Source organism: Saimiri boliviensis, chromosome 9, assembly GCF_048565385.1.
Source record: "Saimiri boliviensis isolate mSaiBol1 chromosome 9, mSaiBol1.pri, whole genome shotgun sequence".
Taxonomy (NCBI): Eukaryota; Metazoa; Chordata; class Mammalia; order Primates; family Cebidae; genus Saimiri; species Saimiri boliviensis.
In genome coordinates, this window is record NC_133457.1 from 94945558 (window position 1) to 94961827 (window position 16270).

General features: G+C 49.4%; 1 protein-coding gene across 1 annotated transcript in view; it reads left to right on the forward strand.

Moving 5' to 3' along the window:
• ANGPT4 (angiopoietin 4) overlaps positions 1 to 12474 on the forward strand; it is a 38057-nt gene extending 25583 nt beyond the window's left edge. Inside the window, exons 5-9 of the mRNA XM_010351755.3 lie at positions 648 to 748; positions 1966 to 2067; positions 3479 to 3645; positions 6035 to 6165; positions 7286 to 12474. Coding sequence (XP_010350057.3) covers positions 648 to 748; positions 1966 to 2067; positions 3479 to 3645; positions 6035 to 6165; positions 7286 to 7446 — 662 coding nt within the window. The 3' untranslated portion in view covers positions 7447 to 12474. The remainder of the gene's footprint in view (positions 1 to 647; positions 749 to 1965; positions 2068 to 3478; positions 3646 to 6034; positions 6166 to 7285) is intronic.
• Positions 12475 to 16270: the final 3796 nt, after the last annotated feature.

A 16270-nucleotide genomic window follows, 5' to 3' on the forward strand; every position in this document is an offset into this window, starting at 1 on the left:
AAGTGCTTCATTGAAGTTCAGACCCCAGTAACTCTCTCCTAGAAAACCCCAACAGCATTCTCTCTGGCCTCCCAGCTTTGAGCCTCATCCTCTCCAGTCCCCCACTCCACACTCTGGCCAGAGTGCTCTTTCTCAGCCCAGAGAATCTGGGCTCTTCAGCCTGGCATTCAAGGCTGACCTGGCCCTGCTGAAATCTCAGTCTCCTCTCTCCTCTCCCTTCCTCACCTTCTCTGTGCCAGCCATGTTCTACCCTCTCAGTTTCATCAAACAGCGAGCAGACTCCCTGGCCTCAACTCCTCTCTCATGGTGTGAGTCATTTCCTCTCCCTGGCCTCAGCCTCAGTTCCCCTGCCCATGCCCTGTCCCCTGCACACACTAGGGCCCTTCCTACCTTGGGGCCTTTGCATATGCTGTTTCCTTTGCCTCGAACATCTTCCCCTTCCTCATGGGCAACTCCTGCTCATTGTCCAGGTCCCAGCTTACTGTCACCTCCTCTACAATATCTTCTCAGGCCTGACTCATCTCCCTGTCCCCAGCACTTCCTAACCCAGAACATAAAGCAGGCAGGCATGCCCACTTGGCCCCTTCTCTCTTTCCTTGGCTCCAGCTGACTTTTGTTTTGTCCCTTTGCAACCTTTATAATGACAGGTGAGCAGGTGTTCCAGGACTGTGCAGAGATCCAGCGCTCTGGGGCCAATGCCAGTGATGTCTACACCATCCAGGTGTCCAATGCAGCGAAGCCCAGGAAGGTTAGGGGGCTCCCTGGGAACTGTGGCTGTTAGAGGGTGCTGGGCCAAGGGCTTCCCAGACAGACACCCTCCACCCCATCAGCAACAGGCTTTGTCCAGTATCTGAAATACCAGAGGTGTAGGGGTGGCCTTGACTTCTGAAACCCCCAGCAGTCAGGGGTCAGATTGTGGGGATAAGCAGAAGTTTGCAAAGCTGGAAGTGCATCCTTCACCAGCATCACTTTAGAGATGCATTCACTGGAACAGGAGGAAATAGTTCTGTGTTGGTTAAAATGATGCTAGCTGATACTACAAATAAGCCCCAAAATTCCAGGGGCTTAGCATAAAGACACTTCTTTCTAGTTTACATATTATCCGGTTGAAGGCAGGACTTGGGGTTCTGCTCTGTGTGAGAAGTTAGAAACCAGGGCTAATGGAGGAGCCACCATCTTCAATGAATGGCTCCCATTTTTTTTTTTTTTAAACAGGGTCTCGCTCTGACACCCAGGCTGGAGTGCAATGGCGTGATTATAGCTCACTGCAGCCTCTACCTCCTGGGCTTGAGTGATCCTCCTGCCTCATCCTCCCAAGTTGCTGGGACCACAGGAACATGCCACCATGCCCTGGCTAATATTTTATAACATTCTGTAGGGGCAAAGTCTCCCTATGTTTCCTAGGTTGGTCTCAAACTCCTGGGCTCAAGCGATCCTCCCTCTTTGGCCCCGAAAAGTGCTAGGATTACAGGCATGAGCCACCATGACTCAATTTCCTTTCACTCCCTTTTCATATGCCAAGAGCAATGCCTCTGCTTGTCTCCAGGTTGTCTTTTACACTTCTCACATCCTGCTAAACTCTCCTTTCAACAAAAAGAGGCCAAGCTTCCATTTACCTAGTATGTGCTAGGCACTGTTCTTAACACTTTACACGACTCATCTCACTTAATTTTTCACAACCCCAGTTTGCAGATGAGAGACTGAGGCACGAAGAGGTTAAGGTATGAACCTCCATTTTACAAATGAGGAGAGGAAGTTTCTGAGAAGTTATTACTTACTCATCACTTTAGAAAAATGATGACAGTGGATGGAGAGTTTGAGCCTGGATCATTCTGATGCCCAGGACGCCCAGGCTCACCTGTTACTCTGTGAGGGTCGGTCAGCCTAGCCACATTTGAGCCAGCACAGACCTGGCCTCTGGCTGCTTCCAAGGGCTCCCAGCTGTGCCTTGCCCACCCCCTCCAGGTGTTCTGTGACCTGCAGAGCAGTGGAGGCAGGTGGACCATCATCCAGCGCCGTGAGAATGGCACCGTGAATTTCCAGCGGAACTGGAAGGATTACAAACAGGTAATCCTGCTGCCCTGGAGAGGGGCCATTCAGCCCTGAAACCTGGGGCAGGGGCTGGGCTGTTGGAAGGGGTCTGCTTTGCCCTCATTCCTCCCCCAGAAAAAAAATCAACTTGTCTAAAGCCAATGGTGCACATCTACTGATGAGACCACACTACCTGAATTTGAATGTTCTTTTTGAAAGTTCTTACACATATTTTAAGAAAAAAGTTTAGCTTTAGTTTTGTTTTAATTTTTTAAAAATATAATACATATACATTGCTGATCTTTTGAAGAATACAAAGGAGGGAACAGACAAACAACCCCTCCCAGTCACCCCTGACTGCACTGCTTTAGTGAATTTTCTTGTCTTTTCCTACATCCATGGCCACTCTGCAGGAGAGATTCATTAACAAGGAATTGCAGGCCCAAAGAGCACGTGTATTTTATCAAATGAGAAGCCTGATTGTTTCCCAATTTTTAATTAGGTTTTGAATAAAGGATTTTTTGTCAAGCTGACTTAAAATACTTGAAAGCTTTTAAAGTTTTCAAAGCCAAAGAAATAGAAAAAGATACCCACAAGGTAATACAGCAGTTTTATTATTTGTGTCTGCTTGCTGTTCATTTAAAGAATACTTAAATACCAAATTGTTATGAGTGTTTTTAACTAATTGAGTTTTAAACAATTATTAAGATGGAAAGGAGGAATAGGGTGTGCAGATGCAGAAATGCACAAAAGACCACTGAATATTAACCATCAGGCTAATCCACACTGCACGGGGACTGAAATGGGGAGCGGGCCTTCTGTGTGCCCCTGTCCTTGGTGCTGAATTATTGCTCTGTCCAGGGGCATTGGGACGTGACATTCCCCACGCTCAGTTTTACATTTCTATGTTGCTGAAATCTTGCAGTGGTTGCACTGTCACTGAACGAAGTTTGCTCCACTGTTTATGTAGCTGATTGAAATCTTTTATTTAATTTTTGTTGAGATTTGACATACATGTGGCTAAGTGCTCAAATCCCAAAGTGTAAAGCTCAGTGAATCCTTACATGTGTATCCAATCACGTGACCACCATGCAGAGTTACATGTACAACACTCCCAGCACCCAGAGGTCCACTTTGCGCCTCCTCCCAGTCAATACTCCCCCAAAGGTAGTCACCAAAGATTCGTTTTTCCTGTTCTTGAACTTCAGAAGAATGTGATTTCCATAGCTTTTAACAGGCTGTTACACTTACAAAAGTCTTAGTCTTTTTCCTCTAGAAGGTGGAGGGCTCCCACTCCTGGGCCTGCCTACACTGTACTTATGAACTCGATCATTAAGCACAGTGGTTTTGTATAAGTAGCCCTGGAGCTTGGCCCAGCCCAGCTCCGCAGCCAGGGACATGGCCTCCTCCTCAGCATGAATCTCACCCCATGCTCCGCTCCCTGTAGGGCTTCGGAGATCCAGCTGGGGAGCACTGGCTTGGCAATGAGGTGGTGTACCAGCTCACCAGCAGGGCACCCTACTCTCTGCGTGTGGAGCTGCAAGACTGGGAAGGCCACAAGACCTATGCCCAGTATGAGCATTTCCAGCTGGGCAGTGAGGGCCAGCTGTACAGGTGGGCTCAGGGTCCAGCCGGTGGGTGGGCTGGCAGGGTAATCAGGCTAGTGGGTGTGCTGGGGTCCCCAAACTAGTGTCTACAGAGTGTGCACCAAGGGTCAGTCTCTGGGCGTCTCCTGTTCCTACCATCTGTCCCCCATTTGGGTGCACGTCATGGGATCTGGAGGCAGCTGGTTAGCACTCAGCATGTCCTAGCCACCGGGTGGGGTGGAAAGAATGTCATTGGCCTTGCCACCCGAGAAGCAAGAAGGGGTCTTCCAAGGTCAGTCATGTCAAGTCAGCCTTTTTACAGAGACCCAGAAGCAAAGGGAGGTGACTTGCCCAGTCTGTCCTATGCCCTGGGGTTGGGTGGAAGTGTCCCTGGGCCGGGAGTTGAAATTCCTGCACTCATTGTGGCCTCGCTCCAGCTTGCTTTGGGAACTTAGACAAGTCAGCTCGCTTCTCTGAGCCTCTGCTTCTTCAGTGGCAGAATAAGCTTAAATATGATGATGTAAGATCATCAAGGTTTCTCACCCCTTCCTCAGCCTGGTTCTTAGTATATTTAGGAAAAGGAATTAGCATGTATTGCGCACCTACTATGTTCCAGACACCATTATTCCATTTAATCCTCCCCACAACACTTTGAGGTAGGCATTTCTGTACCTACTTTGGTAATCTGGAAACTGAGACACCATGCTTAAGTATCCTGCCAAAAGTCACAAGATAACCTGTATTTGAACTCAGATCAAGTTAGCCTGAATTTGAACTCTGATCTCCCTGCTGCCAAAACTCATGATGTCTCCACAGCATGATATTACCTCTCAGAGAAATTCAAGGATCTTTTAGATAAGCCTGAATCCTGGCTATCTTGGAACAAGGACAGAATTAGATTTATACACTCACACTCACAGGGCTACAAAGGACCTCACATGTCATCTGGTTTTTCATAGATTCCCTCCATGGTCACAGTCAATATCCAGCTGTGCTGGAATACTTCCCCTGATGGGAAGGTCGCTTCCTCCCAAGGAATCTCTGTGTGACTCTTTCCTTTCGAACTTTATGCCTGATTTTACTTCTGGGGACTTCTCGGTGATGCTCCCCCACTGTTTCCTCCAACTGGGTACTTCTGACATCTTTCCTTATGGGAGCCATACCAATCTGATAATGCAAGGTCCAGAGCTGAATGAACAACTCCCTGGATGTCCCCTTACTCCTCACAGCTGATCAGTGAGTAGCTACAACACCCTGCAGGGTCCCATTTAAGCCACTGGCCACCAACACAAAGGCTGAAGTCCTGACTCCATCCCTACTTCCCTGAAGGACTCCGAGCAAGTCCCTTCACCTTTCCGTCTGTAGATACCTTAGGCATACCTGCCTCAAAAAAAGTGTGATGAGGCCTGAATGAGATACCACACATGAAGCATCAACACAGTGCCTGGCAGGTAGTAAACACTCAGCAATTGATATTAGAGTCACTGTCCCAAGGCAGACCTTCACATCCTTGGCTGGACTGCTCTCTGGGAGAAGAGGTGGGTTAATGAGAGGTGTGATGGGGCTGGGGCTGCCGGATCATCATCAACCAGGGAGCACGGCCTCCCAAGTCAGGCCACGTAGGCTCCATGTGGTTCTGACCCTTATTTATTATGAGACCTTAAGCAGATTTCTTTGATTCTTAGGATCTTTTTATACATGTGTAAAATGGGAATAGGGTGTTGTGAGAATTAAATGAGAATGAGTTAACCCCGTGCAAAGAACTTTGAACAATGCCTGACACATAGTAGATGAAAAAGAAAAGAAAAGAAAAAGAAAAGAAAAAATGTGTTGCCAGGCATGGTGGCTCACATCTGTAATCCCAGAGCTTTGGGAGGCCTAGGCGGCAGATTGTTTGAGCTCAGGCGTTCAAGACCAGCCTGGGCAACATAGCGAGACCCCGTCTTTACAAAAAATTCAAACATTAGCCGTGCACAGTGGCACATGCTTATAGACCCATTTACTCAGAAGGCTGAGGTGGGAGGACTGCTTGGGCCCAAGAGGTTGAGATTGTAATGAGTCGTGATCATGCCTCTGCACTCCAGCCTGGGCAACAGAGCAAGATGATGTCTCTAAAAATATATACATATATTCACCATTATTATCATTTCTGTGACCATTCTCACTTCTCTCCAAGACTTAGGTTCACTGAGATGGGGAAGGCCTGGCATACAGTAGGTGCCTGGGAGGCAGCAGGCAGGAAAGGCAATCAGGAGGGGAAACGGCCCAAGCGCCACACCCAGGCTGGGGCTTTCCCTTCAAGAACACCTGGAGGAGAAGCTCAGCCTGGGGCAAAGCCATTGGAGAAGTTCTTCCTCAACACAGTCTCACCCTGACTCTGGGCCTTTCTGCCACCACCACCTCTGATTGGCTTCCAGGCTTTCTCTGGGCGGGTACCACGGCTCAGCAGGGCGCCAGAGCAGCATGGTTCTGCAAAACACCAGCTTTAGCACCTTTGACTCAGACAACGATAACTGCCTCTGCAAGTGTGCCCAGGTGATGTCTGGAGGTAGGTGCAGGGTGGGGTGAAGCTCTGCCCACCCACAGGCTCACCCAGATTGACAGTCCCATTCCCTCCGCAGGTTCTTGTGCACCCAGGTGCTGTCAGGAGCAGGGTGCAGGTCCGGCCTTGCCCACCCATGTGCTCACCTGGCTGAGCTCCTTTGGTGCCTTCCCCCACTAGGTTCTTGAGGTCCCCTCCAGGTCTCACCTCCTCCAAAAGCTGGCACCACCAGTTTTCCTCAGAGACAAGGCTAAAGGAACACTGAGTGTGGGGTTCCATGGGAAGGCACCCTGCCTTACCAGTCCCAACCCCAGGCGAGCCAAACCAGGATCAGGAGACTAGAGGGTGGCAGAGGGACAGCTCTCTACCAACTCTGGCAGGTACAGAGGTCAAAGAGCTGGAAGTGGGGCAAGTGGGAGACAGAGACAAAGAAGGAAGGACAGAGACAAGGGGAGAGAACTTTTGAGACACAGAGGACAGATGGAGAGAGAGAGAGAGACACCAAGACTGTCAGTCATTGAGCAGGAGATGGAGAGCTATATCCGGGCAGAGAAGTGCAGAGGGAGACGGGGGAGAAAGACTCGGCCCAAGGAAAGTCCCAGAGACGAACATAGCATGTGAAAGATGGGGGCCCAGAGGAAGCGAAGGCCAGAGACATGAAAGGCAGAGAGGGGCAAAGACCATCAGAGAAAGAGGAACACAATGAGACACACCCAAGCATAGAGACTGTCAGAGAGAAAGAGATGACCCCGGAGGGTGAGAGACTCGGAGAGAGTGACAGGGACCACTAGAAAGCAATGGGGAGAGTGATTTGAGGAGGTTAGGGAGCTGGAAAGACAGAGGGCCAGTGAGGGAGGAAGACGGACACTAAGGGCTAAGGGAAAAGGCCAGGAGAAGCAGAGGGGCTCAAGGGATGGCCGGAGCCCCCTGCTGCCCTCTAGACGCTCCAGCTGAGCAGAGGGTATGTTGTCTACCTCACCCCCACTCCCACCCAGCCCCATCCCCAGCCAGCTGGTTTCCCAGAGGAGGCAACAGCTCTTTGTTCTCTTTGGGACACAGGGGCTGCCCTCTTGCCACTGGCTGGGCCCCCACCTCCACCAAGCCTCTTTCCTCCCTCTTCCACCAGGGTGGTGGTTTGATGCCTGTGGCCTGTCGAACCTCAATGGCATCTACTACCGCGCTCCCAATAACAAGCACAAGATGGACGGCATCCGCTGGCACTACTTCAAGGGCCCCAGCTACTCACTGCGTGCCTCCCGCCTGATGATACGGCCCTCGGGCATCTAATGAGCAGCCATGCCAGAGGCTGGACCACGCATGAGGAGCTCGGACTTGGCACTCCCGGACAACCTGGACCCAGATGCAGGACCCTGTGCCACCATCTTCCTTGACCTCTGGGGTCTCCTGAGCCAGCCCTCCTTCCCCCAGAAGTCCAGAAGGGTCATCTGCCTCCCTACTCCCCTCCGTGTGTGACATGGAGGGTGTTCCGGGGCCCATCCCTCTGGTTAGGTCTCGCTCCTCTTCTCTCCTGCCTCCTGCAGGGGCTCCCTGCCACCTAGAGGGTCACAATACCTTGAACGGGCTGAGAACAGACCAAACTTGGCTCCTCAAAGGAATACATGACCACTGGTGGGTTTGCAGGCAGATGGGAAGGACTTTGCACACTAGAAACTGTCTGGAGAGCCCAGGTTCCATCCCCCGGGTTGGCGAGAAGGCCATCTCCCATTCCAAGCTCCTGTGCCAAGCTTTCCTAGTCTTGAGATGTCCTTGAACTTTCTTTTCAAGTCTGAAGGGGCTGCATCCACCCCTTAATGGGTGGATTAATCATTTCCCCTCTACCTTTCACCACTTCTGGGCTGCAATGACCCTGGAGCTCAGAGTTCTCAGACTTCACCACTTCTAGGCTCCAGTGTCTGGAGCTCAGGGTCTTTAGGAGAAAGCATGTCCTATCAGGACATGCTTCTCCACCTCCAGCATGTCCTAGAGTATGTGTCACAGGGAATGACTATGGCTTGCCTCTAAAAGTACCTGTGAGCAGCAAGAAAAGGAAACAGCAGGTTAAGTCAAAGTGAAGAGGCATTCTTCCCTGAAGGATGATCAGAGCCTTTAATACGGCCACGCGCCTTGTGACGACCCATGAAGGGGCTGGAGTGGGCAGCTTTCTCCAAATGTACTTATTTGAAAATGGGCTCTGTTTGTCCCAGAGCATCTCACAGGACTGTAGATGCCCTTGGAAAAAGCTCGTGCTCCCCGTGGCTAAAGCCCCATCCCATCCCCCACTCCACCTATACTCACCCTTTTTGGCTACAGTGACAGCCTCAAACAACCTCTAAAAACAACTGGAAAGAACCTTTCAGTTAAAACAGATACCACCCCTGAAGAAGGGTCTAGAGCCAAGTCCCTGTCTGTGTTATAGGCTCATTTCCTCCAAGGCTCCTTCAAGCCACAGGAAGCTGGACCTCTACCTGGGTGGCTTCCCTTAAGACTCCCTGTCACCTCAACTCCCCCAGTTCAAGGACAGAAACTGTGAGCCAGGACATCCATCTCCAGGTCCAGATCCTCTCTGCCTCCAAGCCGAAACCCCTAGCCTCCCTCCCCTTCCCCATCCAGCAGTGATGCTGCCTCTGTGGTGGTAGTAGGGGAGCCACAGAGGAGAACATCAGGCCTCTGCCTGAGTTTGGGAGACCAGGGCCCTCACAGCTTCTCTCAGAGGCCGCAGTCGGAAAGGGCCCACAGCCGCTCTGTCACCTGTCCCCATCACCGTGTCATGCTTTCAGCCCTGTTGTCATCGGCCAACACCCAGGGCCAACCAGGCACCCACCTGCCCTACCACCAAGATACACCTCTGTCCTCAGAAGGTTTTCTCCTGGATTAGGCTGGGCCAGTGGGAATGGGACACCTTCGTCCCCCTGGCTCTGGCTCAGTTCTGAGTCCCACTTTCAGCCGATCCCTGAGTAAACCCCACAGACTGACTTTGATCTCAGTCCCGGGAAACAGCACTTTTCCCCTTCAAGACCCAAAGGACATGGTTTCTAGATCCAGAGGAAATGGTGGCATTTCAGGCAGGATGGGAAATATTTAGGGGCAGGTTGCTGCCCAGACAGCTCAAATTGCCTCAGGCGACATTTGCCAGCAGATCTTTATTTAGCGCCTACTGTGAGCAGGGCTCTGGAGTCGGACAAACTTGCTCCAGCTCTGACGCTTTGGTCCAGCGGCTCGGCCTCTCAAGGCACCAATCATCTTCTCAATCGTCAAAGCCTCAGTTGTCCTATCTGTAAAATGGAGATGATAATACTCCCTCCTGGCTAGGCTGTGGCATGGAGGAAATGAGACCATGTGTGTCATCTCCTTAACAGAGCCTGGCATGAAGCAGGAACCTAATAAATGTGTGTCCCCAAAGAGGTGAATGGGGCGAGGAAGGCATTCCCCAGAGCATGCTGCCCCTGTCCTGTACGCAGGTGAGGAAAAGGCGTTTGATTTTTGTATGCACATCATGTATTTTTCTACTGTAGTTTCTAGGCTGATTGCAAGCTAGAGAGGAGGCAGGGCAGAGCTGTGAGCCCCAGGTACAGAACTCCTCCGGGTAGGATGAAGGCCCAGGTCTCTCTGTGTACTCCCAATTTATAAGAGAGCAGGAAGCTGATTTGAGTTGTCCTAAGACACCTGTTTTTCTGGGGGGTTTTTTTGTTTTTGTTTTTGTTTTTTTGAGGCGGAGTCTCTGTTGCTCAGGCTGGAGTGCAGTGGCGTGATCTCAGATCTCTGCAACGTCTGCCTCCCAGGTTCAAATGATTCTCCTACCTCAGCCTCCTGAGTAGCTGGGATTACAGGCACCTGCCACCACACCCACTAATTTTTGTATTTTTAGTAGAGATGGGGTTTTGCCATGTTGGCCAGGCTGGTCTCAAACTTCTGACCTCAATGTGATCCACCTGCCTCAGCCTCCCGAAGTGCTGGGATTATAGGCAGGAGCCACCGCACCCAGCCTCAGACACTCATTCTTAAATATTCATTCTTCCTTCTTACCTTCCTTCCTCCTTCATGCCAGGACTCAAGTACAAGGAATAGAAATTCTGGCCTAAGGAATAAATAGACTCACATAACTGGGAAGTCTAAGGGTAAATGCAAGTGAGGTTAGATCCAGTGACTCAAATGATGTCAGCTCCACCTCTCAGCCTCTCCATCTGCCGCAATGACTCTATTCTCAGCCAGGGTCTTTCCTCATAAGAAGTCTCTGGCAGCCTAGGGCCCCCTGTCTCCGTGGTTCCCGTAAAGGAATGTTTCTCTGCAGCCAGGATTGGTCCTTTGTCCATCCCTGCGCTTATCACTCTTATTCTGCTTGGCCAGACCTGGGTCACATGATCATGTCTGGCACCAACAGTGGGGTCAGTGCCACCCAAGTCATGACTTCAGAAAGCAGAGATGCTGGGCAGGCAGGAGCAGGTGCTCACCTTCTCTCCTTCTCTGTCCCTGGCTCCCATCTCTCTTCTTTCCACCTCTGTGCCCTTTCTCAGCCTCCTGTCCCCAGGTCCTGACCCAGGCTCCAGTTCATCTGAGATTGCCTCAGACTATCAAGGACACAGCTGTGTCCTGCCCAGCAATATTAGACCTTGGTTCTTAGTCCTGGCTCTGCCATTTGATCAGAGCTGCTGGCCCTCTCTGAGCCTGTTTCCCATGGACAGAGCAGCTTGCAATCTCTGAAAGCCCTTCTGATAGTGATGCTGACTCATGATGGCTGCAGACAAGACCAGCCTGAGGACCCTGGGCAGTACAAGGCACTGTAGAGGCCATGGCTGGTGTGGCCTCCAGCCTAGGCTGGGTCTCCTGGGGGCCACGGGTCATAGGGACCAGCCTCTAGGATGCCTGCATCTGCAGGTTCCTATACAAAACCCTTGTCATCTCTCCCTGCACCAGGTTAGTTTTCTTCCCATTTCAGTGATGGAGAAATAAGGCACCGGGTACAGTGGCTCCTAGCCTGTAATCCTAGCTCTTTGGGAGGCCAAGGCAGGCAGACTGCCTGAGCTCAGGAGTTCGAGGCCATCCTGGGAAACATGGTGAAACCCTGTCTCTACTAAAAATGCAAAAACTAGCTGGGCATGGTGACACATGCCCGTAGCCCCAGCTTCTCAGGAGGCTGAAGTAGAAGAATTGCTTGAACTAGGAGACGGAAGTTGCACTGAGCCGAGATCACGCTACTGCACTTCAGCCTCAGTGATGGAGCCAGACTCCATCTCAAAAAAGAAAAAAGAAATTAGGGCTCAGACAGGGAAAGGGTCTCATCCAAGGCAGCACAGCCACGCACCACCTCCAGCACACCTGCATGTGTGAGCTGCCTTCCTCTCCTGCAGCACTCTGGGCATCTGGGCCTCTACCACCAAACTCCTATATCGAGGGCCAGAGGAACTTTCTGGAAAGGCCTTCAAGACCACTCAGTCTCTCCCACTGGTACTTGATGAGTCCTGAGGGAGCCAGATGGGCAGGACACATCATTTCTGAGCTTTCTGCATGTTCCCAGCAAAGATGGTTTCCACACTGGGAGAGCATTCCCTGAGTACACTCCAGAGACAACTACCACACTCGAGGTAGAAAGCGGCCATGTGGGTGGGGTGGAGGATGGTCAGCACCAGGATATTTGTCTCAGTGGCCGGGGGATTTGACCCTTTTTTCTGAGTTTTCCTTCCACTTGGTCTGTGCGGGCCTTCGCCTCTCCCATTTAAAGATGCTTTAGAAAGCTGACAGCAACACCAGCCTCAGCATCCTTCAATGAGAAGATGAGGTGAAGTGACTTGCAATGATTTGTTCGTTCGACTTCCCCTCCTTAATAAACCAGCTTACAAAGCTGTAATAATTAATCCAACATGGCACAGGTATAAGAATTGGCAAATGATGACCGTAAATAATCCATGTGATGTATGTGTATTGTTTGTACTGATCTCACTTAACCTTGAGAAAGAAAACAATTAACCAGACTTGGTTTCTGATGTGACACAAGGGACAATCCCACATCAGCTCACAGGCTATGAAAACAGCTGGCAGTTATTGCAATGCACAACCACTCAATGTCCGTGTGACCTTAAACGAGTTGTACATCTTCCCTGTGCCTCAGGCTCCCCTCTGTAGCAAGCTGGTAATACTACTGCTTCATGGGGTCATTGGAGGATTGATCAATGAACTTTCCTTGCTGTGGCATGGGCCTCTTTGGCATCTGGTGAAGCCATGGACTCCTCTTCAGAAGAGTATCTTCGTATGTTTAAAATAAATTAAATGCATTGGATTATGAAGGAAACAAATTATATTAAAAATACAGTCATCAAAATATTTTAAGCTGGGCATAGTGGTGTGTGTCTGTAGTCCTAGCTACTTGGGAGGCTGAACTGAGAGGATCACTTGAGCCCAGGGGATCAACGCCAGCCTGGGCAACATAGCAAGACTTCATCTCAGAAATACACACACACACACACACACACACACACACACACACACACACACACATATATATATATATATATATATAAAGAACACAGATTTGATATTGTACTGTATATGCTTCTTTGCTAACACATTAAATAACAAGATCTAGTGGTAAGTCAAAACAAATGCTGAGTGTTAATATGTTGAGATATCTATCTATAATCATTATAACAAGATATGAAAATAGCTATGATTTCTAATGGTGACAAAGTTCCAGGTACTCTTGACACTATTGTGGCTTGTGCCTTACATTCACAATCGAAAGAAGTGCTGAATTTAATTAAAGGTGAGTGAAGAAACATTTCATCCACAGACCCCAATAAGATACCAGGTTATGTATCCTTCAATTAATACATATAGTAATTTAGAACACACGTGCTTAGAATAGTACCTGGCATATAGCAAGTGCTTGATAAATACTGTTTTTATTAATATATCGTGCATAATATAATTCATATATACTTAATACTCTAAAATGATTGATCTATTAATGTATATATGCCATTATGCCATATACATCTATCCAGATATTGCACATATGCACACATATAAATATATATGCACATTTGAAACATTATATGGTTACCTGAATAGTAGCCATGTATATTGATGTGTGCATGAACATATATGTGCATTTCATATATGTTGCTACAGATGCAAACATGGAGGTAAAAAGACATCTTCCGTGTACCATGTAGCTCTGTGAGGCACTCACTCATGCACACAATGCTCACAGGCAGGGAGCCAGGTCCACTGGAGCTGCTGCCACTCAACTCAGCCTGTGAATAGGTTAGCCCGTTTAGATTCTAGATAGGAACCCCAGAAGTCTTCAGGATCCTGTTCAAGTCTTGTCCTTGCAGGAGGGGTCACTACTTGGGTCCTTTCTAGTGATGGCCAACACCTGTCTGACCCACACCTCAGAAAGGATGCTACACAGCAGGACCCTGAGCAGTGAGGGACATGAATCATGCCCTCTCCTTTTCCCTTCCTAATGCCATTCCCCAGCATGGACTCTGCCAGTCAGGTAAGGGAGGGCAGTTGATAATTGGAATGACACACCTTGGGACCCAACACAGAGCCCTTCCCTCCTGGGCCTCAGTTTCCCCTTCTGGATAGTGGGGGTTGGACACCCTCCAGTGGCCCTTAGGTGTGGTCTTTGGAAATCTTCAAATCCTCACCTTCTGAGCACAGGCCTCAGTGACCCACATGTTCCGCCTCTCCTGGGATCTCACTGAGGATCTCTCGTCTTCATTGCTTCTTCCTGAGGCCAGCTCAGGACCAAATAAGTGGGAAAGGAAAACTTCCAGGAGTAGAAAAGAATCTAAGAATGCCTGCCCAGTTTGAGCAAGAATGAGCTTGCTGCTGCAACTTAATATATGGAGATCTTTAAAAGGAGGAACGGATCCTCTTGGACCTACTAGTGTTGAATGAAATTGAGGAAGAGGAAAGCAGCCCTGACACCCAGGGGCTGGCCCACATAGTCATCAGCGAGGTCTGGGTGCTGGTGCAAGTCGGCCCAACACACATAGGGAACAGCTTATGTCCTGTCCAACATTAATGATCACCCAGAACACCAATGTCAGAGGACGTTCTCAGTGACTGATGGAGACAAAAAGCAGAACGCTCTGTAATCATGTCTGAACAAAGACAAGTCATTCACATTTCCAAGCCACAAAAATGACCAAACGCCCCCCAGTCCCAGCGAATACAAGTGACCACTGCTTCTTTCCCAATGACAGCGTTAGCCCTGCTCAAGTCTGCCTTCTCTATAGACAAGATTTGTTAAGATTCCCTCTGCATAATTACCACCACTTCCTAAGAGCATCCAATCTAAAGAAAAACCCCACATCTTTAGACCCTCGCAAGTCACCTAACACAAGGCCAATCCTATAATAAGCCTTTCTTAACACTAACTGAGACGTTCCAGGATTCCCCATGGTGTATACTTTCTTGTCCCAATGAGTAATAGATCCACTGTTTAACTACAGGTGCCTTCCTGGTGATCTTAGGCCCTTAAGAGAGTATTGACGGTAAATTACTTATCTGTGTGCATTCATAAAGTGAGCTATCAGCTCCTGAAGCTTATAGTTCCCGAACAGCTAAAAGGACTGAAATAAAATTATAAAAGAAATACTAATACACTACAAAACTATTAGTATTATTATTTATTTATAATTAAGTTATCAAGAATCATGATTTTTTTTTTTTTTTTTTTTTTTTTTTGAGATAGAGTCTTGCTCTGTCACCCAAGCTGGAGTGCAGTGATGCAATCATAGTTCGCTGTAACCTCTGCCTTCCAGGCTTAAGAGATGCTCCCATCTCAGTTTCCCAAGTACCTGCGACTAGAGACATGTGCCACTATGCCCAGCTAACTTTTATATTTTTTGTAGGGACAGGGTTTCGCCAAGTTGCCCAGCTGGTCTCGAACTCCTGGGCTCAAGTGATCCACTCGCTTTGGCATCTCAAAGTGCTGAGATTACAGGTGTGAGCCACCATACCCGAACAGCAATCATTATTGTTATTATGTATTCACCCAAACACTGCCACATGTATGGTCCCTGCCTCACTCATTCAATTCTTACAACTTCCCTGAGAAATAAATTCTGCATCCTTTTTTTGTTTGAGACAGACTCTCGCTCAGTCACCCAGGCTGGAGTGCAGTGGTGCAATCTCGGCTCACTGCAACCTCTGCCTCCCAGGTTCAAGCAATTCTCCTGCCTCAGCCTCCCGAGTAGTTGGGATTACAGGCTTGTGCCACCACAGTGGCTAATTTTTGTATTTTTAGTAGAGATGGGGTTTCCACCATATTGGCCAGGATGGTCTCGAAGTCCTGACCTCGTGATCCGCCTACCTCAGCCTCCCAAAGTCCTGGGATTATAGGTGTGAGCCACCGTGCCTGGCTGCATCCCTGCACAAGCCTGTGTCCCTCTCTGAGCTCAGTTTGCTCAGCCACCTACTGGGCCATTGATATTGTTGCCAAGGCCAAATGTGACAATTGGTTGGGAAAGAAATTTGTGATCTGTCACGTGCCTGGGGCCCCTGTTCATGTGGGGTAAACAAATCCCGGTGATAGTTAGAAACAAGCTTCCTAACCCAGGAATTTTTCCTCCAAGAGCTGGGATTTGCAGGGCCCAGCTCTCTTGGGTCTGTCCTAAACCTATCGTGTGACTTTAAGTAAAGTCCCTCCTCTCTCTGGTCCTTAGCATCCCCGTCTGCTTACTGAGGTGTCCCCTGGCTCCATCCCACACAGAAAAGTTAGGGTCTCACCAGGCTGAAATCACCGTCTCAGCTGGGCTGAGGTCCTTTGTGAGGCTCAGGGTCCACTCTGAGTTCCTTTGGTTGTCAGCACAGCTCAGCTCCTTGTGGTTGCTGATCTGAGGTGCACGTTTCCTTGCCAGCTGGGAGCTGGGGCATTATTTCAGTTCCTAGAGGTCACCTCAGGTCCTAGCCATCCGTCATGTCCCTACTTCCCCCACATCCCACACCCATTACATCTCCTGTTGGCTCCACGTTTAGGGTAGATCCAGAATCCCACACCCCTCAGCCCCCACCGCCTCCACCCCAGTCCAGCTCCTTCATCTCCTGCCGGGACTATTACAGTACTCCCTGCAGCCTGGCAGCCCACTCTCCACTTGGTAGCTGG